This window comes from Sorex fumeus, unplaced genomic scaffold (assembly GCF_029834395.1).
Source record: "Sorex fumeus unplaced genomic scaffold, SorFum_2.1 ptg000063l, whole genome shotgun sequence".
Classification (NCBI taxonomy): Eukaryota; Metazoa; Chordata; class Mammalia; order Eulipotyphla; family Soricidae; genus Sorex; species Sorex fumeus.
Window position 1 is genome coordinate 82,249,538 of NW_026606120.1, and position 11,835 is coordinate 82,261,372.

The 11,835-nt window shown below is 63.2% G+C and overlaps 1 protein-coding gene across 2 annotated transcripts in view; it reads right to left on the reverse strand.

The window, feature by feature from the left end:
* CACNG4 (calcium voltage-gated channel auxiliary subunit gamma 4) overlaps positions 1 to 5,851 on the reverse strand; it is a 51,886-nt gene extending 46,035 nt beyond the window's left edge. The window contains exons 1-2 of one of the 2 annotated variants that reach the window (XM_056127388.1): positions 5,718 to 5,851; positions 4,945 to 5,137 (exon numbers count right to left, since the gene is read on the reverse strand). In XM_056127388.1, coding sequence (XP_055983363.1) covers positions 4,945 to 5,137 — 193 coding nt within the window. In that variant the 5' untranslated portion in view covers positions 5,718 to 5,851. Of the gene's footprint in view, positions 1 to 4,944; positions 5,399 to 5,717 lie in introns of those variants that run through there. The other variant, XM_056127387.1, reaches the window with a different exon arrangement.
* Between the last annotated feature and the right edge of the window lie 5,984 nt (positions 5,852 to 11,835).

The window sequence follows — 11,835 nt, forward strand, 5'->3', positions numbered from 1 at the left end:
GGCTTGTGCTTCTCCAGGGCACCCTGAACCCCCCCACTGGATCTGGAGGTGGGATGTGGCAGGGGGACCTGGCGGAGATGAGACAGGGTGGGTGAGCACGTAAGCTGTACCCACCAGTGCCCACCAGGAGGGCATCCGGCTGCGGGCAAGGAAATGAGGCCTCAGCGGGAGCCCAGGGTCCGCACCCTGTGACCTTTCGCTGCAGAGAACAAGATGAAAACTCCCTGGTTGAGGCGCCCCAATCCAGGGTACCAGCCGCCCCCCAGCCTGCTCCATCCAGCCCCCTGCACCTGCCCCTGTCCCATAGCTGCGTGGGAACAGCCAAGAGCCCCCTGGTCTGCAGAAGGCTGGGCCCCTCTGCTCACCCTCAGCTGAGATGGGCAGGCCATGGGCGCCCCCGAGACTCTGTGATCATGCGCCTCGTCTCTGCACCTCGGAAAGGCAGATAATGAATATTTACCTCCGAGTGTTGCTGGCAATTATATGAAGTAACCTAAGTCCTGCGCGGAGGCCTTTGGTAAGCGATGGCTTTTATGACTAACACAGAGGGCAACGGAGGAGGCCTGGTGAGGTGACTGACTGGCCCCTTGTCACCCTCTGGGCTGATTGGAGAAGCTGACTGTGACTGGGAGAGAAAGGAGAGCAAGCACAGAGGGAAGTCCTGGAGCGCGTGGAGGATGATGGTGGGTCCCAGCCTTTCACCCCGCAGTATCTTGCGAGAGTGGTTTAGCACTCGGCTTCCCAGCCAACCCTGGAGGGGTCCAGGTTTTCGAGAAAGTAAGCCCCTCTCCCGAGCCCCCCATCCCTGCAGTTAGGCCCCTGGGACTCCTGGCAAAGGACCCCTCCAAAGCCATGTCTAGGGTAGAGTTATTTAGTCCAACCCAGGCTGGGGAAGAGGCAGAGACCCCCTCCCCCCAGTGAGGGCTGGCTCTGCCTCACCCCCAAAAAGCAGAGGGAGTTGTGAGCATTTCCCGTTTCTCCTTTCCCCGGTGGTAACGCAGTGGCTGTCCTGGTCAGGGCAGCCAACCAGATGGGGGCCAAGGACCCTCTCTCTTAGGGGTCCAGAATTTCTCTACACCCCCGTCCCCTGAACAGCAGCTGGGGACAGAGCTGGCCCAAAGGTGATGTCGGAGGCAGCCCAGTCCAGGTTAAGGGCCAGCCCTGTGACAGAGCTGCAAGTGTGCCAGGACCGTTTTATTTATAGGGGACACGGGGAAGGCCGAGCTCTGCCAGGACTGTGTGTGCCAGCCCGGAGTTCTCCAGCCATTCAGAGCTAACCCAGGGGCGGGCGGCCACCGCCTTCTCTCCTGCCCTGTTCTCCCCAGGCCGACGGCCGTGCTCTGGCCCGGCGCACCATTATATGGGCACTCCCTTCCAAACCACACAACTACACGTATGCACTTGGCTGACAGAGTGCAAACCTTCTCCTCCCCCACCCACGGTACTTCTCGGCCTTGGGTGGAGGGTCTCCAAAGGCGCAAAGGAAGAACGAAGTGGGGGGTCTTGGGGGAAGCGATGGTGGGAAGCAGGCGGCTGAACGGGGGTGGGGACCGGCTCGCCTAGAACCCGACGGAAAAAGAAGGTAAGACGGCGGCAGCAAGACGGATGGAGAGGGAGACAGAAACACAGACAGAGGACGGAAATAGAGAGGCGAGCGCGCGCAGCTTATGCAACGGCCGCTGGTTCTGCTCTGCAAGGCCCGCGCGTTGCCGCGGGTCCGGCCACAGCCCTGGGCTCCACCGGGCACTGGGGCTATTTTTAATGGCAACCCGGGGGCTGTCTGGGAAAGACTGGACGGCGTGATGGGAAAAGTATTGTACGGCGACAAAGGCTCCCACCTGCCCCTGCAGCCTCCTCCCCAGCCCCGGCGCCAGTGCCCGGCTCGCTCTGAGCTGCACGTGGGGCGGAGGCAGCGCCCCCTCTCGGCCGTCGGGAACACGCCCGCGGAGACCTGGGATCTGGCTGGGGGCTGCGGCTCCATCATCCTTGGTGAGGCTGGGCGCAGATGGCTCTGCATCAGGACCACCCACCTGGCGTACCTGGGGACACACTCTCCCGACCCCCTGACGCCGTTTATCAGACACAGCCAGAAAACCCTGATGCCGGTTGGCTTACAAACCCTTTTCAGGGTGCAGTCGTCCCCAGCTATATGATCTTTCTTTTTCTTCTTTTTGGTTCATGCAATACTTTAGAATACTTTGCTAGAGAATGGGTGGAAGGAATGCATTTGTCAGGGCCAGGGAGAAGGCTTGACAGATGTTTTCCACGGAGGAGTCCGTTTGTGCTCCAGATACTTATGGTCTTCCCCACCCCCACATCGCTTCAACCCCCCACTCACCAAAAAAAAAAAAAAAGCATTTCATACTCAAATGTCGCCACTGAGGTGCTGGCCCCCTCCACACCCCTCCCTCGCATGGTGGCTTGGGGTGATAGCGTGGTCCAGGTGTCAGATCTCAGCTGGGCGCTGGAGGTTCATGGACATCAGGTGGCCACCTGGCCTCTGGAAAGAGCTTTTAAGAGCGACGCCGGCAGTTGGCACCCAGGTGGAGAGAGAGATGCAATCGATGGAGTCATGACAAAGGCTCTGAAGGCGCTTGCCTGGGCAGGGTCCCCGGCTGGCTCTGCCTGCAGCTGTGGGCTGGCCTGGTCCTCAGCCTCCCTGAACTCTGGGGGGTACCAGGGCCACCCCGTTCTGCCAGAGAGCTCCCCCAGATGGCAGCTCCCCGCCCTCCCTCGGCCAGCGGAGCCAGCTGTCCAGATCAGCTTGAGGCTCGCTTGATGAACACCCAGTGCAAACGGCTCGAGGCAGCTGGCAGGATGCTAAGTGTGGCATCAATCCTAATTAGGATGAGGAATTAATCCACAAGGCCTTCGGGCCACTCTGCAGAGGGCCAGGCAGGCTGGCAAGGAGGAGGACCAGTTCAGTTTCCACAGGGAAACCGCCAGGCCCAGGGCCCCCAAGTGTCTGAATGGGGACGTGATTAGCTGGGCACTGCAGGCAGAGCCCAATGGTGGGGGGAATGGGGCAGGTGTGTGTGTCGGGGATCACACAGCCTTAGCTCTCTAAGCAGGTGCCACAGCAGGTAGTGGCATGGACACGTTCTCCAGACGAGGAGAGTAGGTGTCATGACAGGGACCACTGTGCATCCCACACGTTGTTTTTCCGGAGCACAGGGGAGAGCGTGATGGTGGGCGCCGACATCCTTTGTGTGGCTGTTTCCCAAACTCTCGATCACACCTTTCTGCCACTCAAAGGTTCTTTGGTGCTAGCATGAAGCTCCAATTGCACAGTGCAAAGCAGCCTCTCCGGGCAGAGGAGGTGTGTGTGTGTGTGTGTGTGTGTGTGTGTGTGTGTGTGTGTGTGTGGTGTGTCTGGGGTGGTGGGAGGCGGGGAAACAGGCGGGCAGGATTCCAGACAGGCCTGGTCTAAGGCCGAGGCAAGCCCCCGAGACTCCGAGCCCACGGCGCCCCACGGAAGCTCCCCCCGGAGGATTCCCGGAGCGCCCAGCGACAGGCCCGGCTCCCGAGCCGCTCCCCGCGCGTCTCCCAGCGCGCCGGGGCCGGCCCGCGGAACTGCTTGCAGGGGCTGGAGCTGCAGCGAGGAGGGTTCGGTGTGTGGGAGCGATTCCCCAACAACCGAGGGGCGGGGCCAGGGCGCGCGCAAAGGGTCCTGGAGCGGAAAGTCGGGGCGAAGATTCCCTTAAAGGAACGCTCGGGGCTCCGCCAACTTCGCCCATGTCGCCTCCCCTCCCCGAGCCGCAGCGCAAAGCGGTCCCCAACGTGGCCGGGACCGCGCGCCACTGAGGTCATTTGGAATTGCAAGTTCCGAAGCCGGGTTGGTAGGCGCGCGTCAGGGGCCCCACGTTGTGGGCTTGTGACCATCAGAGAGGTCGGGGCCCCTTCCTGGAGGGAGAGAGCCCCAAAGTCCCAGGGAACCTTATTCCTGGCCGCCCCCCACCCCCGACCCCAGGAGGCACCGCGACCTTACAGTGCCCGCCCCTCGGTCACAGCGCGCCCTCTGGGGGGCGCAGCGCCCCGCCCCTCCCGCATCGACGGCGCGACCACGCCCCTCTAGGCCGTTCTAAGGGGCTTGAGTCGCCCTTGCGTACCCCACATCCCCGCAAGGGGCTTCTCGCGGCCTGTGTGCCAAACCCCCAACATCGCGGGGGACCTGCGGTCTCTCTCCTCCCCTCCCCACCAAACAGAGCAGGACGGACTCCCGTGCAAGAGTAGGTGGCGGAGCGGGGTCAAGCTCGGAAGATCCCTGTGTCCCCCACCCCCGGGACCCAGGCCCCACCCCGCCGCGCCCCTCGACCCGGGGCCTGGAGCCGGCGCGGAGCAGCCCCGGCGCTCCCCGCCCCCGGCCGGCCCCGCCCAGGATGGCCAGTTCCCATAGCAATCGCACAGACACCGGTTGCCAAGCAACCCTCCCCCCTCCCCTCCTCTGGCGTCCGCTCCCCCCACCCCCGCCTCCTCCCGCCCCCCTCCCCACCACCACCCCCGGGGGGGGGGCGCCGGCGCGGGTCCCTCGGGATCGCTCCGGGGCCGGGTTCGCGCGCGCGCGTGTGAGTTTCGGCGTGTTTCATTGTGTGCAGGTGCCAGGGGGGTGTGCGTGCGTGCGTGTGCGAGTGGAGAGTTTGCGGGTTCGGCGGGTGGGGGAGCCCCCCGCCCTGCCAGCAGGGACCCCCGAGCCGGTGCACAGCTGGCCGCGAGGGGACCCGCCCGCGCGCGCCGGCTCCTTTGTGTCTCGCGCGGAGCCCGCGCCGCGCCCACCACCCCCTTCGCGGCCGGCGCCCGCCGGGCAGGGTGCGTGCGTGTGTGTGCGTGTGTGTGTCTGTGTGTGTGTGCGTGTCTGTGTGTGCGTGCGTGTGTCGTGTCTGTGTGTGCGCGGGGCGCTGTGTCGGGGGCGCTGGGGAGAGGTGGGGGGGTCCCGGCCGGCCGTACCTTCGATGCAGCACACCCGCCACAGTCCTGAGTGGGTGAGGTCGCCGCGGGCGCGGCGGGGCGGGGGCCCGTCGTCCATGGTCAGGTTGGTGCCGTTGCAGATGTGCGCGCTGGAGTAGAGCCAGTAGTCGGTGCCGATGGCGATGGCCATGAGCGAGAAGGCGGCGAAGGCTCCGGCCGTGGTCAGCAGCATCTGCAGCCCGCGGTCGCATCGCACCATGGTGGGCGCCTCATAGTCCGCCGCCCGCCGGCCCGGCCGCCCTCCTCCCTCCGCGCGCCGCTCCGGGGGCGCCCGGGCTGGGGGGCCGAGGGCCGGGGGGCGGCGCCGCGCTGCGCGCTCCGACCCCGCGCCCGGGGCGTGCGTGCGCTCGGGCCGCGCCGGGGCTCAAACTCCGAGTGCGGGTGGCGCCGGCCGCGGGGCGCCCCCGGGCTCCTCCCTCTCGGCCCGCCCTTCCCGCGCGGCCTGCGCCTCCGCCCCGCGCCGCCGCCGCGGCTCCTCCAGGCGCCGCCCCCGCCGGGGTGTGTGCGCCCCCCGATCCAGGCCCGGGGCGGCTCCCTCCTCCGCGCCCGCGCGCGCCCTCGTCCGCCCGCAGCTCCATTCACGTGCGGGAGCGGAGGGAGCCCCGGGCGCGCCTCGTCCCCCGCCCCCGCGCTCCCCTCCCGGGACCCCCCGAGCCCCCTCCGGACGCGGCCCTGGATAGGGGGCGGGGGGCCTAAGGGGTGGCGTGCGGGAAGTGTGCGTCTCTCGGAGTGCGGGGCCCTCGGTGCCTTACCCGATTTCTGCCTGTACCTGCGGATGGACGTAGAAGCGGGAGTTGGCACCGCTTGGCCCGCGTTTCTCCACGCCCCAGATGTGGGTCACAGCTGGGAGACGCAGCGGGCCGAGCGGGGCGCCGGGTCCCCCACCCAGGTGAGCGCCGGCCTCCGCCAGCTGCTCGGATTGCCCTCGACTTGGAGGTTGGGGGAGAAGGGAGGCCCTTTGGGGGAGGGACCTCGGGTTCCCGTCGGAGCCCCGGGAGGGGGGTTGGAGGGTCTCTTCCGTGGCCCCCCGCCTCGGCGCGTGCCTCGAGGGGAGGAACCGCGCAGCGGGCTTCGCTCCGCCGCCCCAGCCTGCAGCTGTTCGTCTCTTTCCTCTTTCCGCTCGCTCTTCCAGACCTTTCTTCCTTTTTGCCTCCCGCTCCCTGGCTTTCCGTCCCCGCCTCCCTTTATGGCCGGGGCCCCTGCTGCCTGCCTTTAATTGCCTTCGCTGCTGGCCGGGTCCCAGCACGGACGACTCCGTGCTCCCAGCTGCTCCTCCCCTCCAAGCCAGCTCCAGGATCTTCACTCCTGGGAACTGTCACCCAGCGCACCTGGCTGCCAACTTGGCCGGCTCGCCCCAGCGGCCGCAGCTTTGTGGGCGTCCCGGATGGGTGTCCAGTCCCCACCCCCTCGCCCACCGGGAGACGGAAGGGGAGCCCGGGAGCGCGGCTTCGTGGAAGATGCAGCTCCGAGTTCCCTCCTGTTTGTTTCTGGTCCAGACGGCACAGAGGAATGCGTACGGAGTCCGAGGCGTTTTGCCTCTGGAAATCCGCGTCTGATGGAGTCGGGTAGACCTTGGCGTCTTAGAATAAGGCGAGGTGTGGACTAGTGGACTCCGAGGTTCAGACTGGACACGTCCCTCAGAGTTCACGGCTCCTCCCAAATGTGCTGTTTCCTGAAAGTCTGTTTGACTGCTGCCACCTGCCTCCTGGCCTGGGTACACAGCAGGTGCCCAGGGCCTGGCTGCAGATGAGCACCAGCTTCCCTGAGGTTCTGGGCAGGATGGTCCCTCAGTCCTATCGAGCACCAGGATCAGTTCTGGGATCCATTGTCAGAAAACCTGAGAAAGGTGGATTTCCTTCCTTCCTGGCTTCCTCCCTCTCTTCCTTCCTCCCTTCTTCCCTTCTTTCTTCCTTCCCTTCCTCTCTCCTCTTCCTTTCCTCCCTCCCTCCCCTCCCTCCGTCCCTCCCCTTCCTCCTTCCCTCTCTTCCTCCCTCCCTTCCTTCTTTCAGCCATCCCTTCCCCTGCCTCTCCTCTCCTCTCCCCTCCCCTTATCTCTGTCCCTCCCCTCCCTCTTCTCCCCTTCCTTTCCTTCCCTCCTCTCTCCTACCCTCTCCCTCCCTTCCCTTCCTTCCTTCTTTCCTTCTTCCTTCTTCCCTTCCCCCTCCCCTCCCTTCCTTCCTTCCTTCCTCCTCACTTTCTCTCCCTCTCTCTTTGGAGCCACACCTAGCAGTGCTCAGGGTATGCCTCTGCACTCCACCATCACTCCTGATGGGGCTCAGGGGACCGGATGTAGTGCTGGGAATCAAACTTGGGTCAGCAGTGTGCAAGGCAAATGTCTTGATCACTGTCCTCTCTCTTGATTGCCATGTACTCCCCACCCGGATGGGAAGGAGTATTACTCTGGGCAGGGCGAATGGGGGAATCTACATTAGCTGCACCCACACCGCCCCTGCAGCCCCCTGCCACCCCACTGTGTCCCTTCAAAGCTTAAAGCAGCTTTTGGGTTGCGGAAAACCTCCATCCTTTCCTCTGGGAGAAGCAGTGAAGATGAGCCAAATGTGTTCACTCTGCCAGGGCCGGTGGGGTGGGGGGGTGAGGGGAGGGGTCGCAGAGCTCCCCTCAGCCCTCCGGAACACTCACCTCACCAGATGTCCGGACCCCACGCTCACCCCAAGAAGACAGAGACCAAACTGCTTTTGTAGCCAAACCCTATGAACCCAGTTCTGGGGAGCATGCAATGAGTGAGCCCCAAGTCTGTGTACCCCTGGACTGGCTCCCCTTTGGGGAAGATGGCCCCAGTGGGGCCCCCATTTCAGAGTGATTGTCAGGATCCCAGGGGTGGCCCCCAAGGAGACTTGGTGGAAAGTGGTAAATACTCCCTTTCCGACATTGCTTCCGGGGCCCCCAAGGCTGCACCCTGCCGTGTGTGGGATACCACATAATGTCAGGGGTCAGACCCAGGAAGGGTGCCTGCTTGGCATGTGCCCTGACCTCCTAGTATCTCCCAGGCTAGAATTTGGGGGAGCACCCCAAATAGCCTCCGTATCATTGCCAAGTAATAATAGCAACCAAGTTGTTATTATCACCTGTGGATTTGGGAGAAGGGGACCCCATGGGGCCTGGGGGGTTTGACTTTCTGTCAGCGGACACCCTGCTGGCACTCGGTGAAGCCAGACAGGCACAGAGAGCAGTTGCGGGCTCAAGACTGGCCGAGAGCATCCATCATGGGCAGCTGAGCATGACTGAGATCTGGAAATTTCTCCTCAGCCGAATTAGAGAGCCCTAAATGGCAGGTTCTGCTGGAGCTTCTTCCACGTGACGTTTCCAGATCTCGTGCGGAGCGGGGGCGAGGTGGTCCATGTCCTTTTCCTGCTCAGGCTGAGACCCACCCCCTCACCGCGGAGGGGTCTTATTCTGGAGAGATTTAGTCTCTTCTTCCCTCCATGAGCCACTTTGTCACTTCATCTAAGTTGTCCCCTTGGGGGAGGGGACAAATCATGGTGAATATGCTGTCGCCTCTTTGGACAGGTGGGGGGGGTGGGATGGGCCCCCCATGCGGGCTCCTTTTCTCTCTCAGCTTGACGTCAGTGGGTCGTGTGGGTAATTAGCAGACTCTGGTTGTACGTCAGCTGGGAAGATGAGGCTTTAATAAGCTCGAACCCTGTGCCGTTCCCATCTCCAGCATGAAACAGCCGGGTGGGGGGTTGGGGGAGCATCAGGCAGCGTGTGCAGTGTATCATGAGTGTCAAGTGCGTGTCAAAGCCACGGGGGGGCGGGGCAGGGGCTGGCAGGCAGGAAAAAGTCCTCTGTTGGCTCAGGAACTGAAAGATTTTCTGTGCTGCCCCCAAAGCCCAAGTCAAAGCTTTATTTCTCCCCCATTTGTCCTCTAGAAAGAATGACTTTTGTGAGCGACTTTTTTTTTTTGGTAATATCTCATTTTCGTTCCCCAAGCAGATGGTTCCACTGATTTCTGAGGCTTAGAGTGTGTGCCTGTGTGTGTGCGCGTGCGTGTATGTGTGTGCATGTGTGTGCATGTGTGTGCGTGTGCATGTGTGTGCGTGTGCATGTGTGCGCGCGTGCGCATGTGTGTACATGTGTGTGTGTGTGTGTGCATGTGTGTGTGTGTGTGTGGAGTGGGTGGAGAGGCACCTGGGGCTAGCTCAGGTGAACAGATCCAAGAACTGACTTCGAGTTTGTCTAGCGAAGGGTTGGGGATGAGTCTTAGGAGGTCCTGCGCTGGGCTCAGCATGGAAGCTTATCTGCGACCTATCCAAGCCGCTCCAAAGCCGAGCAGAATCGTGCTGGGCCTCTGCTCCACTGGCTTAAGCTCCCGGCAGAAAGCCTTTTCCTCTCCTCTGTGCCAGCAGGCCACTTTTTTTTTGTGGGGCTGTGCGTTACCTGGCTCGATGGCCCCTGCTGTATTCATTTTATTTGCTTCTCACTCATGTCCCTCTTGGGGCCCCCTGACCTGGGGAAGCAGCTGCCTTCTCAGCCTGGGTTCCGTGGCCACCAGCTCCTGTCCAGTCTCCTTGGGACCAGTTCCCAGAGGTGCAGGGGTGGGGTGCCATCTTGGGTGGATGTCATTGGGAATGCAGTGACGGGGAGACCTTCATAAAAAAAAAACACCCCCCCTACTTTGTAAAAGAGAACCTGAAGCCAAACAGAGAGAGTCCCAGCTGGGAGGTGCAGCCCGGCCAAAGTCTGCTCCTAGATGACTCCTCTCTGCCTTCAAGACCCCTGCCCACATCTGCTCCCCCCACCCCCACCCCATTGCCCTAGGTTATTTTATTTTATTTTATTGCTTTTGGGGTCACACCCGGCGATGCACAGGGGTTACTCCTGGCTCATGCACTCAGGAATTACCCCTGGCGGTGCTGGGAGACCATATGGGATGCTGGGAATCAAACCCAGGTCGGCTGCGTGCAAGGCAAACGCCCTACCTGCTGTGCTATCGCTCCAGCCCCTGCCCTTGGTTATTTTATTGATCATCCCAGAATCAAACAGTGCCTGAAGATAGAGGAAGGTGGAGAGGTCGAAAAGAGTGACACAGAGTGTGTGGGGGTGGGGTGGGGTGGGGGAACACTTCCTTCTCCTGGGCAGCTCAGGGGAAGCCAGGCTGATGGAAGGTTCTAGAAGCTACTAGCCTTAGGGGTTCTTCCTCCTCCTCCTCCTCCTCCTCCTCCTCCTCCTCCTCCTCCTCTTCCTCCTCCTCCTCAGCCCTCCAGGCTGCCCCCCTTGGAGTCTAGCTACCTCACCCCCATGCCCGAGCTGGTCAGGCAGGCCTGTCCAGCTCCTGGCACACTGGCTTCTCTGACACGGCTCTGCCCTGGCTACCACCTCTTGCTGGCATTCCTGTTTGTCATCTGTCGGAGGGTAACCCCCGGCCCGCTGCCAGTGCTAAGCAGAGGCCAGGAAAGCCCACGGGGTTCTCCAGAGGCCATCGGGGGAGAGCACAGCGGCCCTGCTGGAGGGTCCTCGGCCCGGCCCCCTCCTCCCCACTGGAGCCACTCTGAGATTTGGTCCCGCCCCAGCCCCACCAACGACAGGACAGGCCGGGCGGGCGTGTTGATATGAACAGCCTGGCTTGGCCCAAGCTTCCGGCCCAGCATGTGCGACACTTAGCCGGTTATTCTGAGAACATTCTTTTCAAAACACTCTACAGGACAAACAGGCCGAGAGGGGCCTTTGTGCCCAGCCTGCCTCTGAAACTGAGCCACGCTCAGAGGGTGGAGGAGCTCGCATGCCAGGCAAGAAGCCCGGCCGGGAGGCGGGGGCCTTTGAGCGCGGGCGGGGCCGGTCAGTGTGTGCACCGCTGCCCCTGACGGGAGCTTTCATTCCTAAATATAACCGCGCGCAGGAGCTCCGAGAAAAGGTTGCTGCCTTTCACATGGGCCAACTTGGCTGCACAGTGCCAGGCCGCAGCATGAAAGGAGGGTTCAGGGGAGCTCGGGTCACTTCCTGCTTTTCTGCACCTGCTTTTGCATCCCTGGCTCTCAGGGGTCTGGGGTGTGGGGCCTGCGGCCACCTGTGGGCTCTCAGAGCTGGCTTGTGCTGGTGCAGAACTAACTCCCTTCCCTCCCCTCCCCTCCCCTCCCCTCCCCTCCCCTCCCCTTCCCTTCCCTTCCCTTCCCTTCCCTTCCCTTCCCTTCCCTTCCCTTCCCTTCCCTTCCCTTCCCTTCCCTCCCCTCTTCTCCCTTCCCCTTCCCTCCCCTCCCCTCCCCTCCTCTCCCCTTCCCTCCCCTCCCCTCCCTTCCCCTTCCCTTCCCTTCCTTTCTCTTCCTTCCCCTCCCCTCCCCTCCCCTCCCCTTCCCCTCCCCTCCCCTCCCCTCCTCTCCCCTTCCCTCCCCTCCCCTCCCCTCCTCTCCCCTTCCCTCCCCTCCCCTCCTCTCCCCTTCCCTTCCCTCCCCTCTTCTCCCTTCCCCTTCCCTCCCCTCCCCTCCCCTCCTCTCCCCCTTCCCTCCCCTCCCCTCCCCTCCCTTCCCCTTCCCTTCCCTTCCTTTCTCTTCCTTCCCCTCCCCTCCCCTCCCCTCCTCTCCCCTTCCCTCCCCTCCCCTCCCCTCCCCTCCTCTCCCCTTCCCTCCCCTCCCCTCCTCTCCCCTTCCCTCCCCTCCCCTCTTCTCCCTTCCCCTTCCCTCCGCTCTTCTCCCTTCCTCTTCCCTCCCCTCCCCTCCCCTTCCCTCCTCTCTCCCCTCCCCTCCTCTCCCCTTCCCTCCCCTCCCCTTCCCTCCCCTCCCTTCCCCTTCCCTTCCCTTCCTTCCCTTCCTTCCCCTCCCCTCCCCTCCTCTCCCCTTACCCTCCCTTCCCCTTCCCTCCCCTCCCCTTCCCTTCCCTTCCCTTCCCTTCCCTTCCCTTCCCTTCCCTTCCCTTCCT